General features: G+C 30.6%; 1 protein-coding gene across 2 annotated transcripts in view; it reads right to left on the reverse strand.

Moving 5' to 3' along the window:
• The window catches only part of LOC106682819 (lachesin), a 522,354-nt gene extending 513,266 nt beyond the window's left edge, over positions 1-9,088 (reverse strand). For both annotated transcript variants that reach the window (XM_067051382.1, XM_067051381.1), the window contains exon 1: positions 9,061-9,088. In XM_067051382.1, coding sequence (XP_066907483.1) covers positions 9,061-9,073 — 13 coding nt within the window. In that variant the 5' untranslated portion in view covers positions 9,074-9,088. The remainder of the gene's footprint in view (positions 1-9,060) is intronic.
• Between the last annotated feature and the right edge of the window lie 6,876 nt (positions 9,089-15,964).

Below are 15,964 nucleotides of genomic sequence, written 5' to 3' on the forward strand. Positions count from 1 at the left end.
TATCATCCTGTGGTATCAGCATAAAGATAAAAAATCATTCTGATTCGTAGCTTGTCACTCAGCCATAACCCATCAGTAAGAATTCATTTTACACCTGGACAGGGAAAGGGAATGAAAGAAATTTCACGGATAAGGTTTAATCATTTTCCTGGTTGTTCTGGGATGATGTACCGAGTTTTCCAGAGCAGTCCAATCACCGGTCAAGTGGTCCCCTGGGTCCGCTTGTAATTGGCCAGATCCGAACCAATCATATCGCTAGACGGGTTCCGATACCAATACATGTCTGATTAACCTCCAATCTACGGGTCTTGTTTGAATTATTTTGACATTTTAATTATTTTTTTTCTTTGTTTTCATGGATCAGTTCAGGCTGACATTTAATTTTTGAAAAGTGGTATATTTCGTTTTAAAGATAATCGGAAAGTGAGATGAGGTTTTTATTTTGCGAATCCTTTGACGAAAATTCAGATACTCAGCCATATTTCAAAATTGTACGATTACTATGAGTTCATCTTTCTCTCTTTACCAATGCCAAGTCATTTAACAAAATAGAACATTTGTGAAAATATAACACAATAGAAAAGCTATATATATTTTATTTTTTAGTAAAACCAAAAATTCATAAGCATAAAAACAAAGTTTCTTAATCAATAAGGAATTACAGTAAGGTAAACGTTAAACCATTTTTAATTATGGCTAATACCTTCAGAGCTTTTTTTTTCTAGCACTAAGCTGTCAACTTAGACAGCCCTCATGAAGCTCTATAAAGTGGGACGAAACGTTGGAAAATAAATAGCTGTGAACTAATTTTGTTTCTATTTTGATCGAAACCCTGACCATCTTCTTCATAATTTGAAATTATACGGTCATTATTTATATCCATATAATTAAACCATTTTTATTCCAAATTTTGAAATTTGTACTTTGAGGTTGACCATCTATGTTATGTTTCTTTAATATGAATTAAATAATTTTGATTATTGATATATTTTTGAAAGAATTGCTCAAAGAAGCGGAAGCTCATTAACCCCCATTATTATTGTTCTTTCAAATATACCTGAATAAGCTTCGTAGAGTAATTTAGTCAATTCAATTATTCATATTTTTATTCAAATGAAAATTCAAGGAATTCTATTTTTAATCAGATTCAAAATAAAATATGCCATTCATTGTAGCTCATCTATCATTATATAAGATGCTACATTTTTTTCTCGAAATTCAACACCTTCTCAAAATGTCGCATGACACTGGATTGATTGGCGTGACATTTATTATAATATCAGAAGTATAAGTAATATAATAAAAAAAAAAAATGCTGTCAATAATTTTAACAGTCCTTGCATACATTGAAATCCATAACAGCCTGAATTCTCAAACTCGGATCAAAAGCAAACCTCCCTTCAACGTTTCGGTCAAGCGCTAGGAGTCTTACTATTAGGTTTTTGGTTATTACCGTTTTAATGATTGAATTTTTCTCAAATTTAACAATGTTGTATCCATTTAATTAGTCGCGTCCACTAGTTTAAAGTTACAGTAAGTTAGATATCTTCGATAAAGAAATATTACATTTATTTTTTTAATTTAAGAAGACAATATGATTTGCTGTATGATATACAATTATAATAATGAATGGCTGAAATTTTATCATTAAATACTTAGTTTTCAACAAACTTCTTTATATAACATAAAGATAATCTAATAGGGAAGGATTCCAGCAATGCAGCTTCTAATCTGGAAAGGTTTAGAAGGTGTAACTAATATAATAAATTACTAATATTCCAGATGGGGAAACTGACTTCTACAGGGCACCAATAACTCACAGAGATAAGCTTTAGCTCCAACAAGAAAATTCCTTTTAGAATGTCATACTTCAAACACTTAAATCAGGTAGTAGGAGGCGGAGGTTATTAAAATCGAAAAACGTTTAGAAAGAAACACAATGCCAGTAGCGGCCATTCTTTATTATTTTTCCATTTCCTAAAGTGCTCTGAGGTGGCCAAATCTCTCTTTTTACTGTCTCTTTAAAACAATATTAAGAGAATTCAGAGAAATTAGCAATATTTTTTACCCGTATTTCGGTGAAAAATATTTCTGGCTATCACAGCAATTCCAAATTAAAACTTTTATCTAAAAAATTCGGGATATTAATATTTAAAATAAGTTAACGAATTCAGACAACAGTTGAGTCCTAACAACGCATTTTATTTAAAATGAAGATTAATAAAAATAAGTGCTTCATTATGGCTATATCAGACCAATTATTTCTACCTATTAGCATTAGATTTTAGATAGATATTAGCATTCCTATTGACATCGGGAGCAGGATAGCTCAGTGAGATTTAATCAGCTTTGATATTGACTACCTGTGTTTTAACGCTCCATAAAAATCAGAGAGAGCTAAATAAGAAGAACAATCGTATAAATCAACGGAAATATCTTTTCGAATTACGTATCGGTAAATAACCCTATACCGTCATGCGACGTAATATTGACGGTAAGCAAAAAAAAAATAGAAATAATGAGGACTCGAACGCGGAGAAATGATCACTAATAAGTGAAGTAGACCTGTGATTGGGAGTAACGTTACCTCACAGTTTACATCCTATGGAGGGAACTGTAATGGTACAGAGATTTCAGCGGGGAACACGAGTCACTATGTTTAGGATAATCAGAGGAGCACTGCAGTCAAAGGAGTGCAGAAGTCGTTACCGGAGTGTAATCAAGGGTTTTGTATTATCTGTCGGCTCTGCATAGGTGCGTTGGTGGCAGATGAAGTACCGCATAGGGAAAGGTTGTGAGGTTAGGCTGTATTGTGTCTTAAAATATTGGTTAATCCAATCAAACAATATAGTAATAAAACTTACTGCCTCCATTCTAAATGTAATATCTTCTGTTACGTAACTAGATTGTAAATTTAAATATTTAATCCATTATTACGTAGTGGTTTTGAAAAATATTGAAATTGAGAAACATTGAAAAACATATTATAATATCGCTGGATACCTTTTAATTGGTTACAAAATAAATAAAAATATATGGCACAGTTTTCGAAAAGACACATTTTTTACTGCACAAAATCTTTGTAAATCTTACATTACTTGCTTGGTAAATCGGAGTGAACTGACCATTACTTAACAATTGTCTTTAAAGGTTTTGGTAGGTAAGATTTTTCAGACTAAAGGAGCTTTAGAAAAGTTCATGTATCCAGACTTAAACAGATTCTGAGATATATAACTAATATTTCAGATATATCAGAGATGTAAAGCCGCCTAAGTAAACTAAAAGCTAGTAAACAATTTTCAACATATCAAGAAATAATAAATTCCGGGAAAAAAAAGTTCGGGATCAGGAGCAGAAAAAAATCACAAAATAAATGGACGGGTATATTTTATAAAAGTTCGATAAAACCCACACAATAAATTTCGGAACCAAAGCACCTGATTGAACACAGCAGCGCCAAAAGCACATTTCAATTCACCTTCAGCTTACCTTTAGAGCCGCGCAGTGAATGGCTCGTTAAACATGAGTTTTGAAGCCGACGTGCCATTCCTAATTGGTTTTAACAGTCGGCTTCCAGGGAACTCATTTAAGCAGAAGTCTTATACCAAGGAGCACTCTATGCAATAATGACCAGGCCAATTGCAATTAAAAATAAAGTTTTGATATTAAAAGTAGAACTAGGTATAACTTTTTTTTTAATTCGATGTAAATAAATTAAAATTTTCATACAACACTCTCGTTCATAACGATCTCTTGGGTGAGACTCTTTTGCCTCGGTCACAGTAATTTTGAGTGATTTTCATACAGAATTTAGTATTTTATAGCTAAGGACTTAATTCTTCAGTAATAATAATGGCCTGAATTAAATCTATCTTTTATTTTTCTTTATTTACTATTTTTTTTCGGCTAATATTCCCATTGGAGTCCTATACTGCCTGACCATGGTTGGGGGTCAAATTTTTTCATTGTGTGAGACCGCCACTCAATGAAAAAAGTCAACGCCCCAGGCCGGCTTCGAACCGGCACCGCCAAATACCCATCAAATCAATCAAATTGGTAAGACTTTGTCTGAACCACTGTGCTACGGGCGGCCCATATTTACTATTTTCATTTTCTAAATATGAGACAGATTTACTTAATATTTTTCATTAAATTAATTTTAAGGAATGTATCGTTGTTTCCATGGAGTAAACGCTTGAAGGATTCAATTACTATCACATTCAAGAAAACATATTGCAAATGTCCTTTGACTTTTATGATAAATAAAAAATTAATTTTCATTAAGATAGTTGGATAAATCTAATTTGAATCAAAACGTTTTACCATCATACATAATCGAAAGAGCTAAAAAATTAACAAGAGGTAGAAAATGGAACTGAATCGGTCCATTGTGTTACAGACTATTCACATTGTTGTCCATGTTCTGCTGAACAGCTTTTCCATGAAAGTGATTTTTTAAAATATAAACAAATTAGAAAATTATACTTTTCAAAATACATTAAACCTAGAATACTATGAAATTTGAGTCTACTATAAAAAAAATATTTACAATAACCAGTCAAGTAACTGAGAGGCCTAACTCTACTTTTATATAAGATAATACATAAGTCATTAATCTATTCGATGTGAAATGACTATGTTTCAAGCGGGCATTGAATTACATATATATTATCCGAATGAATTTTTTTTTAACACTTTTAAACAGCCTCCCTCAATCTTGTATTCTCTCTAACTATACTTGGCAAGCTCATCAATTTTTACGAGTAAATACACATAGATTTCATTAAAGTAATAAAAAATTGAGGTAAAATAACTGATTTTTTCTTCTGTTGAGTTCTTGTACCATAATGTGAATTTTTTATTAAAACATTAAAAGAAATTGAAAAAAAAAAATTAAAGTCATTATAACGTTTTACGGCTTATGCCAAATGTTAATGATTCGATCGATCTGTGCTCCATAAATGCAATAGAATTTATAACGCCACGACGCCTGAAATTAACATGCAAAATTGACGCAATGGATAACGAACAAATAATTAAAGGGAAAATAGCTAAATAAGGTTTGTGCATACCTTGGAGGACGACGTAAATGGGAGGATTGTGTTCTCACTTCAGGAAGCGATGGATTTAAGTGAAACTAAGCGAAGTTTGTTGGCCATTCTGGTTTGATAGGCTTTGTGTTATTATTAATGGGCTAAAGAATGGAGTCTATTTTTAACAAATAATACAAACAAAATAATGTTATTCACATTTACAATAAGATATTTATACATATATATTTAACTTTTTTTACAGAATTATAGTATTGTATTGCAGCTCTTCCCTTCCGTTTTTATGATAATGTCGAAATTAGGAAACAAATACGTAAACCCGATGGCGATGCAGTATTACAGTATTATTATGACTCAGTTGAACTGATAGCTTGAATTTGATGTATTTAAATAAAATATTAGGTAATATTTATAGAAGAACTACGGTTACGATCTCTTCAAAACGTCACAGATCTTAACGAAAATTGGCAAAACGTGTCTTATAGAATGTTATCTTATCCATAGTGGGTGAGGTTATAAATTTCAGAAGAACTCATTAAGGCGCGTATCAACAACGTGGTTAGGGGTTATCCATGATTACGAGAAAAAAAAATTATCTTTTCTACGTCTTGAAAAGTTAACAGTGAAAGATGAATTAATTAAAATATCATTTTTATGAAAACAAAAGTGCATGAAAATTATGTACTAAATGGACAAAAATAACTTTTTCACTATTTAATACTGATTCATCATATTATAAGCTGTAAAACAAAAAGTTATAGTTATATCATATTATACCAACCAATACACAAAATATTCGAAACATAGTTAAATAACAGAGGTAGTTATCATAGTAATAGTTATCATACGACAAACTATCCGTTTGGTAATTAATTTTAGGTATAAAATTATGGACTCTTCGATTGTATGACTTAAAATTAGACAGTTAATAATCTGAAATTATATTTAGAATATAAATGAATTATTCCAATTTACTTATTAGTTATCCGTAATTAATTTTGTGGCTACAGCTTTATAACCCGAAATACATCACTAAATAGGTATTCATAAGTATGAATCCATATTGCAAATCTATATTTCTTATTTTTATTACATTAGTTGAAATAATTTTAACGTACATAAATAAAAGCACCTAAGTTAAAAATTACATAATAATTTGTTTTGTTTTACATCTTGTAATATAAAAATGGAGTAAAAAATACATTTTTTTTTAAGCTAAGTATACGATTTTCATAATTTTTTTAATGAATTTTTAATAATAATTTTTATGATATTCGTTTTTCTTAAAAAAATTTTTATTATTATTTTAAAATATATCTTCATTGACTTGAAAAATGTTACATCATTCTATTGTTTTCTCTTGAATGCCATGACGATGAATTTGAATGGATTTATCATATCAGTAAATCAGAAGTCCACTATGCAATGCATTCAGTAGGAAATCCTCCCAACAATTGTGAATGCTCCATTCTTTGTAACAAACAGTATCCTACGTCAGAATCTAGAGTTCTAGCAAATCTATCACAATACCTGTCTCACGTAGTCTCCACTGGCTTTTAATACAAGTGAAAAGTGTTAAAAGAGAAGCACTGGAGTTCTTAAGTGCAACAAACGACTGGGGGAACAGATCGCATCAGAATCGAATTTTCAGAGTAAATGCATGTAGAATAAAGAGTGTCGCAACTTAAAAATGCAATAATTAGGAATATTCAACTTATAAAAGGTATAAAACTAATTTTGGAATAGTTTAAAACTTGTTTTAACTTTCAAATAAATATTTATGCATTTATTGACTAAATAAAAAACTTAAATTATGCCTTTTATTGCATTGGAAAAAGTTTTCTAAAGATCTAAAAATATTTCTAAGATGAGTTTTTCAAATGATGCATTTTCCTGCGTCAAATTATCGTTTCGGTTATATTGATAAATTGCCGACGTGTTATATTGATGATGCCTCACAGCGACTACAAAAACAATTTCGTTTTCTTAACTAACATATAATGTTAGAAATCTTGAAAGAACTGATTATTGATAACAATAGAAGAAAGATTTGTGATGAGTTTTCTATCAAAAGTCAATATATCCACTTTTGGGAAGTTATTATTTCAAATTTATTTTGGGACCATTCCACGTGGATGAGTAATAATTTTGATTTATTGATTTAAAATAATATATAGGATCCATTTGATACAAGAAAATTTTTATTTTAAAATAAACTAAACACGTTTTTTGGTGTAAAATTTTCATTTATCAGAAAAACCTTCTAAGAAGTGGATATTTCATATATATATATATATATATTTAAATACGCTTTAATAAAGCTCATTTTATGCAATATAGATTCTTTTACATTGAGTGAACGATAACGTAATAAACAGTTGATAATATTTATATATTATCTATTATATATTTATATAAATTCTTTTACATTGAGTAAACATTAACATAATAAACAATTGATATAATATATTTATATCCAATACATTTATATTATAAAAGTTTTGATTTGATTCCCTTTTTAAAGAGGAAAGAAATATAAAAAAATCATAGTGCATGACTTCAATAATTTAACCTTTGATTGAAGTAAGATGATTTTAGTAGAATCCGTCACAGTTGATATAAATAAATAAAAATAATTAAAAATGAACATTTCCAATCAAATGAATGGACTGATTGAAATGGAATAAACAAGTGACGTGTTAAATGTATTCCATCAGCACGAAAATTACATTTTATTAATATTTTCTTATTAACATTCACAGGTTAATTAATTTTTCGGTGTTCATATTTGTTGATTGCAAAAAAAAACTATTAAAAAAAGACCTAAGCAGATCAAAAATAATATTATTAACAAAAAAGTGTTGACTTATGCTGAAATGGCATGAAATTAATACAAGAATTGTAGGAGAATTATTAACTCCATTATCATTTCAAGACAACATTTTGTGATATAAGAAAGTAATTCTCTTCCTAAATGAATCGTGGTCAATATAAGTTTTTTTTTTATGTAACTTCCAACAAATTTAACAGTTGAAAGTATAACAGATAAATAAATAAAATTTATTATTAATCGTGCAAATATTAACCTTTTATGATGTAAAATAGGAGAAAAAGAAGCAGTACTTTAAATGAAGCAATAGAAAGGACCGAAGAAAAGCTAGCTCAATTCCCTTTTATCTCGGATTTGAACGGTCAATTCTGACATTCTTTCAAGGGTCTCCTGTATTTCAGCTCTTTCGTCTCCAATATTATAATATTGAATGGTTATGAAATTGTATAATTAAAAGAAAAAGACTTTTTTTTTATTTTTATAAATCTCTTTTTGTTTTACAATGTCTGCTTTCAATGCCTATTCCCTGTACAAAATTATAAAGGTATCGTAGATAACTTTAGTATTTTGTTGCACCTGTCATAGAATAATTCACTAGATTTTAGTACTTAGTATTGTTCTATGGATCAGTAAAGACTGCAAAATAGCTCAAACGTTGTTGGAAATCTTTTTTTTTTTTAAAGAATGTGAATTAAAACAATAAAAATTACTTTATTTATAATCATAAAAATTGTCTTATAATAAAAAGTTTCTTGAGACTGGTCAATACTGTTTAAACAACAAAACATTACTGTTTTGTAATGTGACAAGACTTTTTCCACCAGTAGAAATTCAAATAAAGTGTATTATTTAAACAAAAAATCTTTGAACAATATAATAACAATTAAAATTAAATTTATACGGCAGTGGATCCCCAACTTTCACGTCCAGATTTACATATCTACTTCCACAAAACGATAACCAATTTAAGATGCAAACTTTATTTCATAAGTAATATAATTAAGACATCTTGGAATTGTGAATAAGCATATTCCAAACGAATCGCTTAAGCCTTTGTGATCAAAATTAAATTAATGATTAGAGAAACAAAGATCGGAAGAGAGAAGGCGCTTTGAGATTAGGTGGCCCCAAAACCTCAGTCAAAATTAAGGACTTCAACCCCCCTAACTTTGGACTTACCCTCTGGGTTCATTCAGCCAGAAGTTTTCAAACTGTAACTGTACAGTTTTGTTTCGTTTCAAACTCTGTCCGGATCAGAACTAATTGCTTCATTGATTGTTTTAAATTCGGATCATGTGTTTCCGTCAACTAGCTGCATGTTTTTTTGTTTTGTTTTTATGTTCATGAATTTAATTAAATCTTTTTTATTTTTTAAGCTACGTATATATTTTTTATTTTAGTCATGCTAACTCAAAACGGTTTGGAATCTCACCACCTTAGATTTTCTTTAAATTTTTCTCATGTGTTGTGTACCTTTCTTAGTTTTTGCCCAAAAGGTGGATCATTTTATTTGTATCAAATGATAATGTAGCGGTTCCGCCCTCTTTTATTAAAAGGGTTACACCGCGAAAAAAAAGTTAAGAACCACTAGCTCAGTAATAATAATTGATAAATGTGTCAATTCATAATTCAAGAGCTAGAAAAAAATATATAACCAGTAAAATAAAAATTAAGATCTATGTATAAAATGAAAAATATATCTAATAATAAAATAAATAAATGCATCTATAAATCAAAAAAAATCTTATTAAAAAATAAAATAACCTTAGTTTAAATTTCAAATATTATTATTTGATTTATTTATGAATGACATATTACAGTCTAGTTCTTTTCAGAGAAACATCACAAGTGTTCATGAAGTTTTGACTAATCAATTGGAGAATGAAATCGAAGTTGAAATGAACTATAGACAAGTAATAAGTAGATGGAAGAATTGTTCAAAATGCCTGGTTTTTCCATAATTTTCTTTTTTTCTTTCTGATACTTTTTCACCAATTAACTAATTGATAAATGTTTCTGAAACGTAAAAAGAAATATTTCACTATTTTTTTTCCTCAGGTCCTTTGTAATTAGCGATTTAATTGAATCGAAATCACCATATAGTGAAGCACTGCGGTGAAGAAGGAGTAATTCCGCCTGAGCAGACAGGTTTCCAGAGGTTGGTCGCATGTGACCATCATCTGGCCAAGCTGCAATCTCACACACTGGGCCACATGCACATGAACAGGGCAACGGCGTTCATTTCTCTCGACTCTAGCCAAGCCTTCGAGTGTGTCTTCCATCCGCTTCTTATCTGCCGCCTGGAGGACATCAAGTTTCCCGCCACCCTATGCCGCCTGAATGGAAACTACCTTAGCGGAAGATCTTTTGTCGTACGGGTAGGAGCTTTTCAACTCCTGTTCCAACCACATGTGGAGTGCCTCAGGACTCGGTGCTGAGACCAATATTGTTTGTGCTATTTACAGCCCCAGTGGTATCAATCAAGCATCCGAAGGCAGTGGTTGCTGCCTATGCGGATAACATCGGCATCTACGCCTCCAGCGTCAATGCTCCAATGGCGCTGTCTCATGCTCAGAAGGCGGCAAACACCATCGCTGCTGAACTCAAGCGCATTGGAATCAAGGTGAACCCCGCCAAGATAGATGCTATTGCGATGTCATACCAAAAAGGTAAGAAACCACTGCCTACACACTTCAAAATAGACGAGGTAGACCAACGGATCTCACCTCGTTACTCTATCTGGGAGTCACACTCGATCGCCATCTCACTTACTCCAACCATGTTCGTGAGAGGCTAAAACTGACACGTCAGAAAACATGCAGGCTGAACCATCTGCTAAAATCTCCGCAGTTCTCGCTCAGACTTAAGCTCCAGATATATAAAGCAGTCATTAGACCGACGCTACTCTACGGTGCGCCTCTGCTCAAACACATGTACAGGACCACGCTCAACAGACTACAGAGCTTCCAGAACTCTGTCCTTCGGAAGATTGTATGAGGAACAGCGTTACAGAGGGCCAGAAACACTGTTATCTATGATGAACTCCAGCTGCCCTCTGTGCCAGAGTACATTGGCCGGAGACACATCAAATTTTTTTAAGGCCTGCACCAACCCGCTGTTTCGGGAAGTTGCCCCTCCACCACTACCAGCGAGATGGCAAGGAGATGTCCCCTTGGTAAACGTTCTTACCGTGGGAAGAGGTTTGGGCTATGCAGTCTAAATCTAATTTATCACCACCAGCAAAGCGGACCCTCCCCACTCACCATTGTATCAATGCGCACTTTGTTCCCCTGATCCTTCACATACAGAGAACAATTTAAATAAAACCTTAAAATACCGATGGTAGAAAAAGGGTACCAACCTCAAATAATATTCCTTATACCTATTTTCCTTTTTCCTTTTCTTAGGAGGGTACGGAAAAAAAGGGTCTTACAAGAGCGAGTCCGGCGGGGAAGGTTGCCTTTTTTTGTGTTATGATCTCCTCTTGTGAGATTGTGACATGTCGTGCATCGATCAACCTACTTGCTATAATTGTCTGTTTAAAAAGTCAGATAAGTAAGGCTACCACGGAGGGCTGGAATGAAGGGTTTCATGCCGTTTTTCAATTTCAGACGCTTTTTAAATATAGGTCAATTAAACTATCTTAAATCGCCAGAAATTGAAAAACAGCATGAATATTTCCATGATTTTTTTTAATAACAATTAATTAAAAAAATGATCAAGTAGTTAACGAATTGATGTACCTGTTTTTTTTTCTTACCTCATTTATTGAATAGATAAATATCAGAATTAACATATATCTAAATAGTAAATATGTATATATTTAGATATATGTTAATTCTGCTAGTTATCTATTTAATTAAGGAGGTAAGAAAAAAAGCAGGTACATCAATTCATTAACTACTTAAACATCTGTTATTTAAGCCGTTAATGAATTGGCTCATAAATGAATTAACGTCTTATGTGTAGATACCATCATTAATTGTACGAAGTACTATAAAACATTTTTAATTAATTGTTATTATAAAAAAAATTAAATTATTAAAATAAAGAAAACTGTTTGTAACCGACATATCTAACTAATTAAGGTCCAGAAAGTATGATGAAGGAACCGTATAATTACATCTTCATCAAACAGCCATTAGAATCCCATAAAGTGTCTCTATAGAAAGATAGGGTTCATATTAAAAATGAAGTATAACATAGGAGACCAGCTGTTGATTTGCGCTGCGCAACGCAATCATTACAGGACGTGTGTGCAATTACTGACCCTAGGACCCAGGAGTCTATCACGTATGGGGTTGTGATCCCAGCAACTTCGTAGCCCCCTTCCAATTTATTCCTTCCTTACTGTTTTGGATGCTCAGCCAATGAATATTCTACTTGTTTCTATGGCATCATGTGTGTGTGGGTGTTATAAATACTATCCTGTAAGTATTTATATAACCGTGCAGTACGAAACCCAAAATGAGCTCTTACAAGGAAGCCTTATTATGAATAATATACAAAGTATATTTGAATCAATATTAAGATATGGGATCAAATACTATAGAGACAGGCTCTCTACGAGTTCTCACTCAAATCTGAAAAGAGTTGCAGCTTCCACCTAAGCTATTTTACTTTTATAAAATTATTCTCAAATTCATAAATAATAATTCATTCAGATACGGAAATAGCTATCTAAAAAATGTTAGAAAAAAAATAAATTTATCAAACCTCTATATAATAACAAATTTGAGGAATGAATTTGTTATTTTGTAATTAGTTATAATGAAATTGAGAAATACGCTTCAAACTAAATGGTACCAATTTGTTCAATCGTTTACCAGAAGGACTAATGAATATACCTTGTATTGGTAGGGTATATTTATGTCAATCTTTAACAAAAATCTTGTAAACCGTTCTTTGTATTAATAGAGGATAAAATCAAATCTACTATGCTAATAATTAAAGAGATAAATACAAATAAATAAAACAAATACAAAATATTTTCAATATTTTGTGATCAAAGTAAATGTAAACTAAGCGAACTCGGACTTCCACAGATTAAAGAGAAAGAAATTCCTGGCTTTTGGAAAAAAGTCTATCTTAACCAATAACCCTGATGAAGGCTATTTAAATTAAATGGAGTTTTCTTCTCTCAAAGCAAACAGTCTAACGCTGAAACAAGATCCTTCAATCTGTTCGACCTTAATTAGGAAAACGGGCTGCATAAAAATAAACGTACTCCAGTAACATTAATAGTTAAAACATTCTAATCATATATATTTAACATTAAATGGTTTATTATTGAATTAAAATTTAGTTGCTGTGAACCGATGGTGAAGTATAAATTAAATACATCATTAACAAAAACGTTACAACAAGGAATTAACACCAGGAATCATTTCTAAGAAAACTTACGGAAGTTTCTTACCAATTTTAGTGAAACTTGGCAATTTTATAAAATAAATAAATGCATAAGAATAACAAATTTTTACCACAATAGTCCATCTTGAATTCAGAATTCTTGTGTTTAGTTTTAGATAAATATGTACAATTTTTTAACCAACAGTTATACCAGGGGGTTGACGTGATCAGCCGCGAGATTTATATCCCAACCCAATGAAGGGTTAAGTACCAACTTTAAAGTGGCTGAACGGGCCACATCTTACAGCCGACACAAGATGGATATAACAGAAAATAAATTGTCTTTAAGCCCTCGAACAACAGCTCAAAAGACAAAAATCCAGGATCTTACCTTACGAGCCATTCCACTCTTTTCATATTTATACACGCGTAACTAAACTAAGAAACATATTTCGCACTATTTTTCGTGATTTTTAACTGAATAAAGTTCAAACTGAGATTATAATCATTTCCATTACATTTTACTAGTGATTACTAGCTCATTTTATTTCTCTATTCATTTAATTTTATATTATTCAAGTTATACCTTAAATTATCTAATTGATATACTTTTATTCACTTATGTTTATACATTTTTATTAATACTTTAACTATATTGTGTTTTAAATTTGATAAATTATTAATAAATATTTTATTTCATTTTTGTAGCTAGGTTTCTTATTTCTTCATTTTGTATGAAAACTATATTCGTACTTAAATAGAAAATGTATTTTACTTTAAACTGTACACAGATGATAAACCTTGCAAATGTTGTAAACATAAATTTCTAATCTGTAAAAATAGCAAATAAAATGTTAAGACATTTAGTCTTAGAAATTAGTTTAAGATATACACAAATGTTTTAAGATATTTTTTTGTAAGTGATTAATAAACAATCGAAGGTAATTAACAAATATTTATTCTTAGTGATATGTTTCTTATTAAATGACAACATGCAATTATAATTAATAATACAACACTTTAATAATTTTCTAATTAAGATTTATATTTATTAACTTCTAATTATAAAATTAAGTTATATATTTAGATATTAATAATTATAATAAGTGTTATAATTGAATGAAACTTATGTATAGTGTTATAAGCGTAAATTAAAGATAACATGTTTTCAATTTAAAAATGTTTTATAAGTAATAATGAGACATTTTCAGGTTAAATTTAAAAAGGAAAAGAGGAAGAGTGAAAATTATCTTAGTATCTATATTAAATATATTAGAGGAAATAAGTTTAGAAATGCAAAATAAGTTTTTTAGAGGGTTTTACCAATAGCTTAAGTATTATTTCGAGTCAAAACTATAACATTTAAAATGATTGATCCAATATAGGACCTGTTTATGGTTTCTAGAGCTGAGATACACCGTTAAGAAAAAATCTGAAAAAGTCGAAAAAGATTACATAGGTATACTGATACATTTTTATACTCAATAATATAAAAATGATTATTGAGACGGGGTGCATCTAGAATGACATATTGGTTTATTTATTCATTTTTGTAAGTTTAAAAATTGTTTTCTTCTATTCACGAGGAACATCAATAATTTTGATATAAAAATAAATAATTATGATTTTTAAATATATAAAAAAATAATTTCAGCACTATCTATGCATGACAACCGTTTAAGTAAAAACAAAATAAAAGAAACATTTCGTAATAAGTCCACCATACAAACCCATGAGACTTTAAATGACATAATGATCTGGTGGTACCTAAAAAATAGGAGAGAACACTGCATTATTCACGTTCCATAGGTTCGGGTTTCACATTTTGTTTTCCAATTTTCAATGTCAAATGTCAATATTTGAACTAAGGAAATCATAAAACATGCATTTCCGTTGAAAATTCGATCGCAATAGGTCCCCTTTCTACAAATTTTAAAAGTAATCGTAAGATAAAGTATCAATGAAGTATTAATAATGAATAGGTGTTAATTATACCATTCATGTGAGACAAGTAAAGACAAATAGATAAAACGTAACGGTATAATATATTCAGTACTAGCTTGGAGGTAGAAGGCTACTTGCCCAGTACAAGCCAGGTCTCGTTCGGCTCAGTTAATTACTTATTCCTGTATCCAGGGACGGTTCCTTTACAACTTTAAAGCAGGCTTGTCAGTCTATTGCTTTCCACCTTCCAACCACGTACAAGTTCTTCCAAGCGGTTCATTGTGCAATCCTTGAGACCCAATTTGAATTCTGTGTTCCAAAACAAGGGTAATTTAGTGCGTGGCTTGATAAAGTCCCCTTCAGATCAATTCGGAATACAAAGAACAGAAATTTGCATAGATGGAGAACACAAAATTACAGAGTACTTTACATGTGTTTTCATGAGAAATTTTGAACCTAGTACAGCTGAACTTACACTGATTAGTGATCTTAATTGTAAAGCTTCGAATGCGAGGCAAGATTCGTAACATAAGATCTATAAAAATAAAAACAAAATCTTATTTTAACTATTTTACAATGGATAAAAAAAGATCAATTTATTTTTTTTAAATGTCTTTTGACGAACAGAATGGTAAAACAAGACATTTTTTTTTCTTTGAATTAGATCTAAAATATGAATGACCCTAAATTTAATAATCATTTCTTTTTTGGAATTTATTTATAAGCAACCAATGCAATATTTTTTTTTTGTAAAATGCCGGAAATACCAGGTCATTCAAAAAGTCCTGTC

The sequence above is a fragment of the Halyomorpha halys genome, unplaced genomic scaffold (assembly GCF_000696795.3).
Source record: "Halyomorpha halys isolate HHAL.00 unplaced genomic scaffold, Hhal_1.1 Scaffold445.1, whole genome shotgun sequence".
Taxonomy (NCBI): Eukaryota; Metazoa; Arthropoda; class Insecta; order Hemiptera; family Pentatomidae; genus Halyomorpha; species Halyomorpha halys.